Genomic DNA, 12,382 nt, shown 5'->3' with positions numbered 1-12,382 from the left:
AAGATTTTGAAATATGGTTATTTTCATCATGAAATTTCACGATGATTTGATTTACAGTTTTGTGTTGGACTCGCTGTCAAAAGGGACTACTGCAACAGGACAGGGGCTATTGTTGTTTGGTACCACGTGTCTTGCCTTCTCTTGTGAGTCATATACATTGTAAATTTGCTTCTCAATGGATGTCTATTTCCTGTGTATTCGTTCATTAAACACGTTAATTGTGTATCGACTCTGCAATGAGTATGCATGAGAGACGTATCCAACTGAGTAACATACTATTTTATTGTTCCAAATCTATATTTTGTTGACTTTATGGGAAAATAATTCTGCAACACAAGTGGTTATGGATTGTCGCATAATCGTTGTTATTATCGATTTGTTTTGTCGATACTGATCCCCAGGAGATATATCATCACTGCATGTAACAGAAATATTAAACAAATATAATGATATTCGGTTTATTGTGATTACCAGTGATGAATTGAAATAAGCCAAGTTTATCTTCATAGGATTGTCCTCAATCCATGTGGCAAAATGTAAATCATAAGTCTGATCATTTTACCTCATTGATGTTGCTACATTTTAATTCATCTAATTCAATTAAAATCACCCAGTAGCATGCTATATGCTTTGTGTCGGAAAGGTTTACATACTTCCTTCAATAAGTTCATTGTATTGCAGTATGTGAAATATACCATGCAATAAGACCCATACTGGGTTCAGAGAAATATACAGATAAACCCTACACAGAAAAAAATAATTTTTACAAGTTTACCAATCAGCAACAAACTTAGTGGGGGAGGGGGGGAGGAAGACATTAAATCTCGATTCATTAACGAAATGATAGTCAGATAGTAGTATAAAATATGTAGCAAAAATGAGAACAATCTAGTCAAGGAGATAATTTTTTGATTCAATCACAATGGGAAAAATCAATAAAAGAAATAATTGGCGAAAATATGATTATCATAGATGATTATTGAAATGAGACAAAGAATGGAAACAAATTATATACATTGTGGAAAAGCTTAATTAATGCTGAAAAAACTGTTAAAAATAATAAACTAAGAACCTACCGTAAATTAAAAAAGACATTTAAAACAGAGCAATAAAGCTAGTTATAAAAAATATATATGCAAACACGGATTTAGTGATCACAATATTATGATAACTACAGGGTACATACAAGACCAAAAACAAATGAAAGTTTCTGTGAAAGGGGAATACTGATAAAGTTGAGGATGAATTTCATATCCTGGTTGACTGTCAACAATATAAAAAAAAGGAAGAATAAGCTTATTTAAGTCAATACAAACCTCAGATCCAAAGTTTATTTTGTTAGACGACGAGAATTGATATAGTGAATACGTAAAAATCCATCATGAGCACAAATATTGATGTATGAAACTCTAAATAGACCTCATCAAAAAATTCGACGGTCACAATAATAAAGCACATATTAGAAGAATAGTTCTGTAATCACACACGTGTATAATTCGCTACATTCAGGTTCAGGCTGAATAATATAATAACGAGGAATGTTTCAACGGAATATTAAATCACCGGCAGTGTAAATATGAGAGAACAAATATGAAACATATAAATATTTGTCAGCTGTTCTGTATATTTTTCACTCAAACCATAAGACCATTAATACAACAGATACGATCGTAAATATACGCCAGGTTACTTGTGAAGAACTACTGTGTACATCCTCTTCTATGAATAAATGAAACAAACACATGTTCTAAATAATAATTCCACCATCATATTTATACATTGCATATTGTTGTAAGAAGCAGCGAATCGGATGTTTGTCCCTTCAAGTGTATATTTATTACATTTTGATGCATACAAGAAATATACATAAGTTGAAAATAAAAAATGAAATATTATATCTCTACCTTCTTCAAGTACTTCATAGAGCGAGACAGTCCCACTGACCGTCGCCGCAACAAGTAACATTGGTCTGCCATTTGGAGAAACAGGACCATCTACAAATCTACAGTGAAATAACTATGGTTAAAGTATATGTATACTGCTTATTGATATAGTATGGTATATTTCTTTGTATTTATTTCATTGCGTTATTGTTGTTAATATAAAGAACAGTTTCTCGCTCATCCGCTTGTACTGTCAAATAGTTCATGCGCCGAGCTGATACGTTTAATCGCAATTGAATGCGCCACTGCTTCAGAAAAAACAAACAGATTGTAATCCAGTGCCTACCTCATATCTTCCGGGTCGTAGTCGCCTAAATTGCGTTCACCGTATAAGTTATCAAATGTATCATCAAGACCACCAGCCCGATAGATGCTTTCAAACGCAACAGATAAAATTCCCCCACCGCCAGTAACACTGTACAACATAATAGTATTCATTCTCTCATTGCCAATAAACAGAATGTCCTTTGATCCAACCTTGCCATATGCCAATGATTCAGGTTCAGGCCCCTACAAAATCAAAACTCGCCAAGAGTAGATTCATATCGCACAGCGAAGACAGTCGCATTTGAAAAGTTGGGAGATATTGTAACTAAACGATATTAGAGAAAAATATTCTTACTTTATTGTCTGATCTGGAATCTATTAAGTCTTCTGGTGTTTCCTCTAAGTTACTAAATTTTCCATTCATATTGAAAATAGATGGGTAAACCTCTGCGTGAATTGACTCCAGCTCACTGCCGCTATCAAATACACTATGCATATCCGAGGTTCTGATGATGGAGAAACTTCTACCGCCATACGAATAAAATGTGTCATACTTCGTAGAATTTGATGCACTCTTGCCATCAACCATGCTAAAACCGAGACGCCCTATTTGCAAATACAAAGTTTAATTTGATTATGTGCAACTTTGTAGTTACAGCCGTCAAAGTCGTATTCTAATTGTTGAGCACGTTTCGCTATCTTTCCCTGGTCACTCTCACATGTCGAGCTATTGAATGCCAGTGATATTGTTTTCTGTAATATATCGCTGTTGCTTAATGATAGAGCGAAGATTGGTACTCTTACCTAGCATACTATCATTGGCAAGGGCGTGTGCTATCCGATCTGATACGGTAGTTGACAATAGGTCGTCTGTAGAAACATATTAGAACACGAGTATTATTCATCACATTATGTACACATACGTCATATATCTGATACGTCGCTGAGAAGACACCAACCTTGCACAAACACGTGGCCTGTGATCGACTCGTCCCATGAATCGTCTTCAAATTCTATTTCCATACTATCGCCTTCATTTGCCATGACCAAATACCCAGCATCGTCTATATGTATGTATATAAGGCCATCTGGTTGATACATTCCTAATATTGGCCAAGACTGTATGTTTATTCCTTAAAATAGTAAACAATCCACCGTGAGTACATGATATATCGATATCGGCATTCAATGACAACATCGTACATATATGTACTGTCACGTTTGAACATTACCAATCTATTACCCATCCCCTAAGGTGTTCTTGCAGTGAATTTAGGATTCCACGATGAAAGAGACAGTTACGGGACTTGATTTACCCCCCCCCTCCCCTCCCCCCCCCCTACATAGTAGTCGATTCTATCCGGTCATCGCGTCCACTAGTTCCCTAACAATGGCAATTGGAAACATGAATGTGGTGAAGGGGGAGATTGGAACGCTGTATGAGGGGCAAACACAAGTCTCATGACTCTCTCGCTCTCAACAAGGTCTCGCCGGCAATTTGCGCTTAAAGCGCGGTAGTCGTCGCGCTGCGCATGTGCGACATTTGTGTTGATAAACATTGATTTTCCCACAATCCAATGCGTTCTTCAAATGGAAATCACAAGTTTGAGGTTTGACCTGGGCGCGACTTGCACTGATTACCGACGGTGACTCCTTCGATACCTTCCAATCACATGAAAATTGCCTAAACGTCTCAGTTCGTACTCGTTGATCTGCGCAACAGTCAAAGTCGCCATCTTTGTTTATATGAGACCCATATATCTCGCACATGCGCAGCGCGACGACTACCGCGTTTTAAGGTCAATTGTCAGAGTGATTCATCAATGGAATAAGATAGCACCATTGGCCTATACGTTGGTATACCCACCTCCATCTTTATCACTTGCATCTAAAGGGTGAATACTGTGATTCTTGAACCCTAGAGGATGTATTTCCGTAATTGCTGCCGTTGCCATGTCAACCACTGCAATCGCATTGTTCTCCTATAATATAGGAAAAATAGAACACACCAAATACCAAACACTAATTAGTTGACACACTTCAACGTGGCAGTAGGAAACTACTAGTATATAAACTGCGGCAAATCTGGTGGTAAACTAAATATATACAATAACGTACTCTATGCGTGTTGTTTCTTAATCCACTGAAACATAGAATAGTATATTGATGATTCTTTGATAAATGAATACTAATACGTACTATTGCTCATTACAAAATATTGGTTCACAGGTTTTTTTTCACATATATGTATGATTATATTTGTACACATGATTGACAGCACCAATAGGCATTGCTACAGATGAGATGCACCTTTATTTATATGACTTCCAAGAATAAAAGATAACACTTTCCTGCAGCGCAATATATGCAATGGAATCATCTTCATTGAAGGCTACGTATTCAGGTTCCATATTTTGTGAGAAACCACTAGAAATCTGTGGAACCTGTCCCATCATTGGCGCTCTTACGCCATTCGACACATATTGATCCGCTCTGTGTAAACAAGAAACGACATCTGACAGAATGTCGCTTGGTACAACTTAGCATGTGAATTTAAAAATTATCCAAGGCATGTATTACAACATATAATTAACTTATTCGTTTTGATGAAGGAAAAACGTGATCTTGATGAGCTAGAGTGTAGTCTATTTTACCGGTCAAATGTTAATGTGAATGCGATATCAATACATGCAATGGCCAATTAAATATAAAATTAGATAACATATTTACTACTAGATTTAAGTAAGAGAAGGGATGAGAAGTGAGTTAAGCTCCAACAGAGAGAGAGAGAGAGAGAGAGAGAGAGAGTTTAGAGCTGGACGTTAAGAGCCAGATGTTCGGAACTAATCGAATGTCGCTGGTTTTGTAATTTCCTATTAATTGTTTGGGCCTGAATACGAAAGTCTCAACCAATCACGAATATATACACATTTGGCATTGGTCACAGTTCGTTTTCACATTGATAACTATTTGCATTCCCAGCGTTGCGCGGCGACGAATCATAGGTATTACATCGTTGTAGTGAGCCTGAAACAAGGGTTGGAAAGCAAATTAGTCAGCATATGGCAGCGGCATGAGAGAAGCGAATTGTTCTGTTACCCAATCACAACAACGTTTTGAAGAAGATATTCCGACAAAATATAATCCTAGGCATCGAAATTTGCACTACTTTCCCAACCAAATCAGTAAAATAGACTTGCTAATAAAACTCTGCATTGACCACTTTTCTAATGGTTGGCGAGGAACCACTGCAATGTCGGTTAGTTTAATTTACAATCTACTTTAATAAACTGTGAGAACTACAATTAATATGAATATAGGCGTGGAATCTATAAGCACAATACATACATTGCGGTTTACTAATTTGCATACAAACATGTATGGATTTACTGATAGTTAACGTACGAGTGTAATGACGTATTGGAACTCCATGGCTACATGGACAGTTACCATAGAGTGATGTTATAAAACATGGAGGCAAGTCTGTGGCCCGGAGTCATACGATAATGATAAGTCCTACCACACTTTAGTATTTCTTTAAAAAATCATTTGTCATTATTTCATAGCATGTGATATCCGACATAATGTTCTTATTGAACCGCGTCATACTGTGGTTCAGGTGTCAATCAAACACCTAGTTTTTGCTACATCGGAGAGTTTTAATCTTCCGGATGTAAAATAAAGCAATGTTGATTATCGCTTAAAAGTATTACATTGAAGACATTGACGTACCTGTCATTGAATGTAGTAAAGTCGGCGGTTGTAATCTGAGGGGTCTGCGATAAGTCTTTAGATGGAAACGTTATTATCGTGACCGATCCCTCGGGGTCCACATATGTACCTTCCTCCAATTCCGATTCACCAGGTTCGCCCTCGTTCGCAACGACAATAGTCGTACAATCTTTGGTGAAGTGAAGCATGTCTGGCAGAGCACCAACTGAGAAGAAAGCGAAAACTGAAGTCAACAACATAATGTAAAGATCGAATGTAGATGAAGAGGTTTATTTGTTGACAATCTCGCGCAATACTTCACATTGAGTAATGACTTATTATGAACTGAAAACTGAAAATATTCGTTTGATGAAAAATAAAAAAACACTAAGCACTGTTTTCGACATTGTGAAATTCTTTCGTTTTTATACAGAAAACAGAGGCGGCGGCGGCGGCACGAAATGTTGCATGAGGGGCAAGATCTGAAATCTAGACCCTCTGAAACGATATTTCCTGCATTTTGAGGACAACATTTTGCTGACACAACGGGTTTCAGCTTGCTTTTGTGGGGCGACGCCCCCAACATTTTTTCGGGTGGGCGGCGCCCCTTCTGCCCCCTCCCGTGCCGCCATCACTGAAAAAATACGGTATTTTTACCAAGTAAAGTCATATTTATTAAAATCATAAAATGATTGTACAAACATGAGTTGTTGAACACACTTCAGTCATAATTCAAGACAAATAAAAGGCAAAAATAGCAGAAAAAAGAGAATATAACAAATTAACCTTTAATATTCTGTAATATTCTTGTGTAATCGGTAATTATGAAAATTAGTTATTTGGTGCATAGGGAATACATTTCATTATGAATTATTCTTAATATAAATTTCTGAATTATCTTGTCAAAATCATTTGTTTTCAGGGATTTTTCTACCCAAATGCGAAAGAGTTTCGAAAACGGAAAGTAATACCTACAAGCGCCGATTGTTATTGTACATACGAATACAACCAATGCACATATGTTTTTCGGAGTTTGTCAATGTTTCGTCGAATGGTGCCAAGCTGCAAAAATACATGTTTATTTCGTGACAAATCATAATACAATGTGTTCGGTCAGATTTGTATAAATGACATATTGTCAACCATGGTGTATTTTTAACAAACTTCGACCCTCACTAGAACGTCGTCATTATATTCATTTTCCGAAGACACGATAATGAACTATTTATCAAAGTGGTTATTTTCACAATATCCAACTACTACAAAACACAACTAACTAACCAGTGATTTCATGGATTGGGTTCCATATACCAGTGCCGTCATACCGATCAAATATTAACACAGTGCCCGGTGATGTCTTTGGTACAGCAACGACGGACATACCGACATAGTCGCCGCAAAGTTCAATGTCTGTTGCGACACCTTGAGTTATGTTACTGTGGTAGACAATATACGGATTGTCAGCGTCAGAAACATCGAGAATATGAATCACGTGGGTACCTGCAAGATAATTAACAAGTTTAAATACATTGAACGATTGATGTGAACTCGAGGAGGTCTGATAGTATTTACACAAGGCTACTAAAAATAATTGTAAACTATTCACTTGTTAAAAGAGATGCTTATAACAAAATTGGATAATAGGCAACCTCTACTGTAAACAATTTTCAATAGATATTTTTATTGGATGGGAGTCTCTTGCGCTTTTGCGCTTTGATATATTCGAAAAAGCCTTCGTCAATCATTATTTATTACATTATGAATTATAAAATATTTGGGTTAGGTATATTTTTCTTTTAGTTCTTCGCTCATTATACCACTCGAAATATATCAAAATTGTTTAGGTGTAAAATTGGTGTACAAAATGGTAGCATCTTGTCTTCCCTATTTTTTTTACTTTATTTAATAACAACTTGGGGGAATCATTTACTTTTTGTTTACTAAACAAATTGCTTAGATGCACCAGTAAGTGGTCACAGAAGGTTAATATTCTGAAGTATTTCAGAATGATTAAAACAATAGTGACTATTTGAACAGCCTTTATTTAAGTGATTCAATGACGTTTCTAGAGAGCCTGATATATTGGAAAGATGTATTAACCCCGGTGTTTCAAGATAAGATGTATGCGCTTTTCCAAGGTTTTCAGAACAATGTATTGTGCTCCGTGGTCAACCGCAACTTCATCATAATAGTCTGCCCTTTCCTGGAGCCAATTGTGTGGTAGATGGCAGATGACTTCCACACCTTACTTATCGAGCCAGTCCAAAAACAGAGTTGACTGAGGAATGGTGCAGACCTAGTCCCTGATCATAACCTATGGAATAAACTTCTGACCTATCCTATCAGGGGTCCAATTGCACTGCCGGAAGAAGCTGAGACTTGACACCTCAAGCTTTTATCTCTTTGGCAAGGCAATGGGTCAGGGTGAAGACCAAAATGTCTTTTACCTGGAAGTGCTCGATTTCTCTCATGGTTTTCCGCTATCCTTTCCGCCATTCAGGTAGCTCAGCCAGTGTCATGTCTGGAGGTCATCATAGCATGGCACATGCACAGCCATCTGTTGGCTACAGTATTCTGGCATGGAATTGTATGCAGCAAGTTCTTGTGTTAGTACTCGTTCTTGTCCCACCATTGAGCCGGGCCAACTGGTGGTAGAAATGGTTTACCTATACCTGGAAGTAGTGTAGCTAGTCTTTCTGCCTTGCATCCAGTTTTCATCCGAATAATGCTTTTCGGGTGGACTCTGAGATATACTTTCCCCCATCAACTAAGGGGCAATGTTGATTGTAATGCACTATGAGGCAAAGAAACACAATGTGTTGAAAGACGCTGAGGTAGAGGCCCTCTAGCAGATCAAGGATGAAAACTGTTTTCCACAGTCAGTCTGCCCACAGATGATAGCCGAGTGAAGGTTCTTTGGGTATGAAACATTGTTTTTCCCCATAAGAAAAGAAACATTTGTTTTTTCTCTTTTCTTAAGAAACAACAGATTCTTATCTGATGAATCTGCCAGTCCCAATGCTGTTTTTATGTCATCCGGATCGTTACATCCCCACGTCATTTTCTAGATGCCTCACACAGCCATGACGCCGGTCATCATCAGTGGTTCTGGGGTCGAGCCACAGTGCATACTTGCTAAGGACTCGTCTGCCAGCTGCATTGCGATCATTGCCACTTCAAGGTGAAGCTGCAAAAAACTTCTTTAACTCATCACTGGTAAGCACGCTTTCTTTGGCTGAAGAACTGAGTATGAAAATCCTCACTCATAACTTCAATTATCTAGATGTCTGGGTTTCAGAATGCCTTGGATTTCCTGGCAATGTGTCACTATTGTCTCTATCTTGCGGTGGCCCAGGATGCAGTCATACAATTGGAAGGTGGATATCATACTGGTTGCATATATTATGGGCCAGACTTCCTGGGTAACCATGTCAAAAACCAGGTTGATGTTGTTGTTTCTGACAGGCAGGGGAGGGACTCCAGCATCAACAACGCCATCTCCGTCAGACAAAGGAGGGCATATACATACACAGTCTCGGTCACGTCCTGGCCAAGCTAGCTGGCAAGGTAGCTGCAGCTCTACCATAGATCATTGGCTCTATTGTCTCTTGAAGCTGCAGTCTGGTTTGTTGAAAACTCAGTTCTCACTGTTGGAGGCTTGTTCCTAGCTTTGTCTCGACAGGGCGTCTGGCTAAAAAAACATCCAAAGTGCCAGTAAGCCGACTACAGATCCACATGCAATTTTTCAGCCTCGTGCTCCTTTTTTTATCAAGGTGAACCTCAAAGAATTGTGAATTTTTTCTGCAAATTATCTCCCCTGCAATTCCAAGTTTAGTTCTTGAAGTGGGTAGCGTTCGTGCGATGTTTATAGTTTATAGTATTGAACACAGGTTTGGTCTGCAGTGGCAATAATTGTTTCATCTTTGTAGCCAGCTACCTGCCTAATGTGCTACAGCATTTCACAGACATTTAACCTTAATCAAACATTCAACCAAAAGTTGTTGCAACAGCATAAAGGCCTGTTTGGTTTCAGAATTTAAATCAAGTTTTAAATTTGTAAAATTTGTTGGGTTCTTTCCACCAGCTGAGTTTTGGTCTGAGTAATACAATCTTGGCGAGTATTGGATCTATAGTCTGATGAGAGACATGAAAATCTAACGTGTTTGGGGCCTACTACAACACTTGATTAAACACGCTCCACACAGAATGACACACAGAGGCGTGCCGAAGGCGCGACCTGACTAGGGGGTTCCGGGGGCATGCTTCACGGAAAAATTGTGAAATCCCCTGCCAGTTCAGTGACACACATATTTTTACCTCAGTTTGCATTCAACCATTACAATCTCTTCTATTCAGTGTACAGTGTGAATAGCCACTAGACATTGTTTGCACGTCTAGACATTAATTTAGGAGGGGCTCAGGGGTCTGTCTGAAGGTATAGACATTGATTCAGGTGGTGTGTACCCCATTCCTGCTGCTGGAATCTTAGGTCACTGGTGAAAGGGAAGTAGAACACAAAATTTGACATATTTGAAATATTATTAAAATAAAATTATTAAAAGTAAAAGAATTATAGAAAGTACCTACCTACAACATAGACTAGATGGTCCTTTGGATCATGTGCAAGCTGCTCGGCTACATCATTCCCAGGTGCATACAATGGTTGGTCATCGACATATACATAGGGTAGGTATAGAGTTGATATAGGTTTCAACACCACTACACACTCTGTCAGGGCAATTGACAGGTATACAACAATACAAAGTTTAGTAACACACATAGTTTTGCTCAGTGGCAGACAGAGATAATATGCAGCTTGCCTCGTTGAAATCTTTTGCAAGTAGACCAAGCCACCCTTCATATTCTTTGTACTATTTCCCATGGTTACCTGACGTCAATGCACTTTGGTGAACTTTGCCCCCACTTGATTAATTTTATTACTAGTACTTGTTTTTTTTTCATGCAATTGAAACCAGGTGACGAGAATACTATTTTCATAGATTTCGAAATTAGTGGCAGTTCTATATGAAACAGTTACGGAAATATCTTTATTTTCTTATAATCTGGGAAGATGTCAATCACAGGAAGTGAACTGGTTGCAGCACATTGTGATGTTGATACTGCTAGTGGTGTTTAAAATGGACAAAGAATATAAACACTTTTTTGGGTAAGATATTTGCAATCTTCAATTAACAATAAAGCATGCCACTTGAAGTACAATGCTAAATGTTCTTGATGTTTGTTTACACCCTTTCTGACACAGAAACATTTATATATTTTATAATATGCACTGATTTTAACCCAAAACTAGTCAGGTCTGTGCATTATAGTAGAGAATATATGTAACAAGTTTCATTGAACTGGGATAATTAGTACTTGAGATATTGATGTAAATGTCACAAATTGGCTAATTATGCAAATTTGGTAATTAATATTAACATATTTTAAACCCAAACTAATCATGCCGATGCTTAGTCCTAGAACAACTATGTACCAAGTTTCATTGAGATGTAATGATTTGTACTTGGAATATCAGCAAAAAAGCAAATTAGATAATTAATATGCACGGATATTGACTTAAAACCTATTAGGTATTTGAATTGTAGAGAATCTATGTACCAAGTTACATTGAAATGGGAAAATTAGTACTTGAGATATTGATGTAAAAGCCACAAATTGGATAATTATGCAAATTTGGTAATTAAAATGCACAGATTTTAAACCAAAACTAATCATGTCTGTGCTAAGTCCTAGAGCAATCCTGTACTAAGTTTCATTGAAATATGATAGTATTTATCAGTACTAGATATCAGAGAAAAAGCCGGAAATTGAATGATCATTATGCAAATTAGGTAATTAATATGCATGTTTTTACCCGAAACTAATCAAATCTGTGTTTAGTCAGGGCATGTAATGTACCAAGTTTCATCAAAATTCAATGATTGGTTCTTTAGATGTCAGTGGAATAGTCATTGAACAGCTAAAAATTAGCTAATTATCATGCAAATAGGTAATTAATATGCATGGACTTTAATCAAAATCTAATCAAATCTGCGCATTAGCCCAGAGCATCTATGCATCAAGTATCATCAAAAAGAAACATATGATTATTGAGATATCAGTGGAACAGACGGACACATCCACACCCATACACATACAGATGCACTAACTGCAATGTCTCCATTTTGTGCTTCGCACACAAGAGCCAAAAATTGTCATCACTAGATTCGCAAATATCACATCTATTTCGGGATTTCCAAAAACAGGAAATTTTGTTATTTGTAATGCTGTAGGTTCATTTGAATGACTACAAAATTGTAGGCAATTATGACGTATTCGGACAAAAATGTCATGTGACACAGAAACCCCAATCGAAAATGATTGATTACAAGAAGGCTAATATAACAGGTCAAATATAGACTAAGATGTAGAAGTCTGTCAAAGTTCTTTTTATTCCAAGA

At 37.4% G+C, this 12,382-nt stretch overlaps 1 protein-coding gene across 1 annotated transcript in view; it reads right to left on the bottom strand.

Moving 5' to 3' along the window:
* Positions 1–10,792, bottom strand: part of LOC102810357 (mesenchyme-specific cell surface glycoprotein-like) — a 44,220-nt gene extending 33,428 nt beyond the window's left edge. The window contains exons 1-10 of the mRNA XM_085508379.1: positions 10,509–10,792; positions 7,203–7,421; positions 5,943–6,147; positions 4,556–4,703; positions 4,078–4,189; positions 3,170–3,343; positions 3,015–3,080; positions 2,566–2,816; positions 2,230–2,453; positions 1,905–2,002 (exon numbers count right to left, since the gene is read on the bottom strand). Of these exons, the coding sequence (XP_085364505.1) occupies positions 1,905–2,002; positions 2,230–2,453; positions 2,566–2,816; positions 3,015–3,080; positions 3,170–3,343; positions 4,078–4,189; positions 4,556–4,703; positions 5,943–6,147; positions 7,203–7,421; positions 10,509–10,782 (1,771 nt within the window). The 5' untranslated portion in view covers positions 10,783–10,792. The remainder of the gene's footprint in view (positions 1–1,904; positions 2,003–2,229; positions 2,454–2,565; positions 2,817–3,014; positions 3,081–3,169; positions 3,344–4,077; positions 4,190–4,555; positions 4,704–5,942; positions 6,148–7,202; positions 7,422–10,508) is intronic.
* Between the last annotated feature and the right edge of the window lie 1,590 nt (positions 10,793–12,382).

The sequence above is a fragment of the Saccoglossus kowalevskii genome, chromosome 15 (genome assembly GCF_978046115.1).
Source record: "Saccoglossus kowalevskii chromosome 15, keSacKowa6.1, whole genome shotgun sequence".
Lineage (NCBI taxonomy): Eukaryota > Metazoa > Hemichordata > Enteropneusta > Harrimaniidae > Saccoglossus > Saccoglossus kowalevskii.
This window is presented reverse-complemented; position numbering and strand designations above follow the sequence as displayed.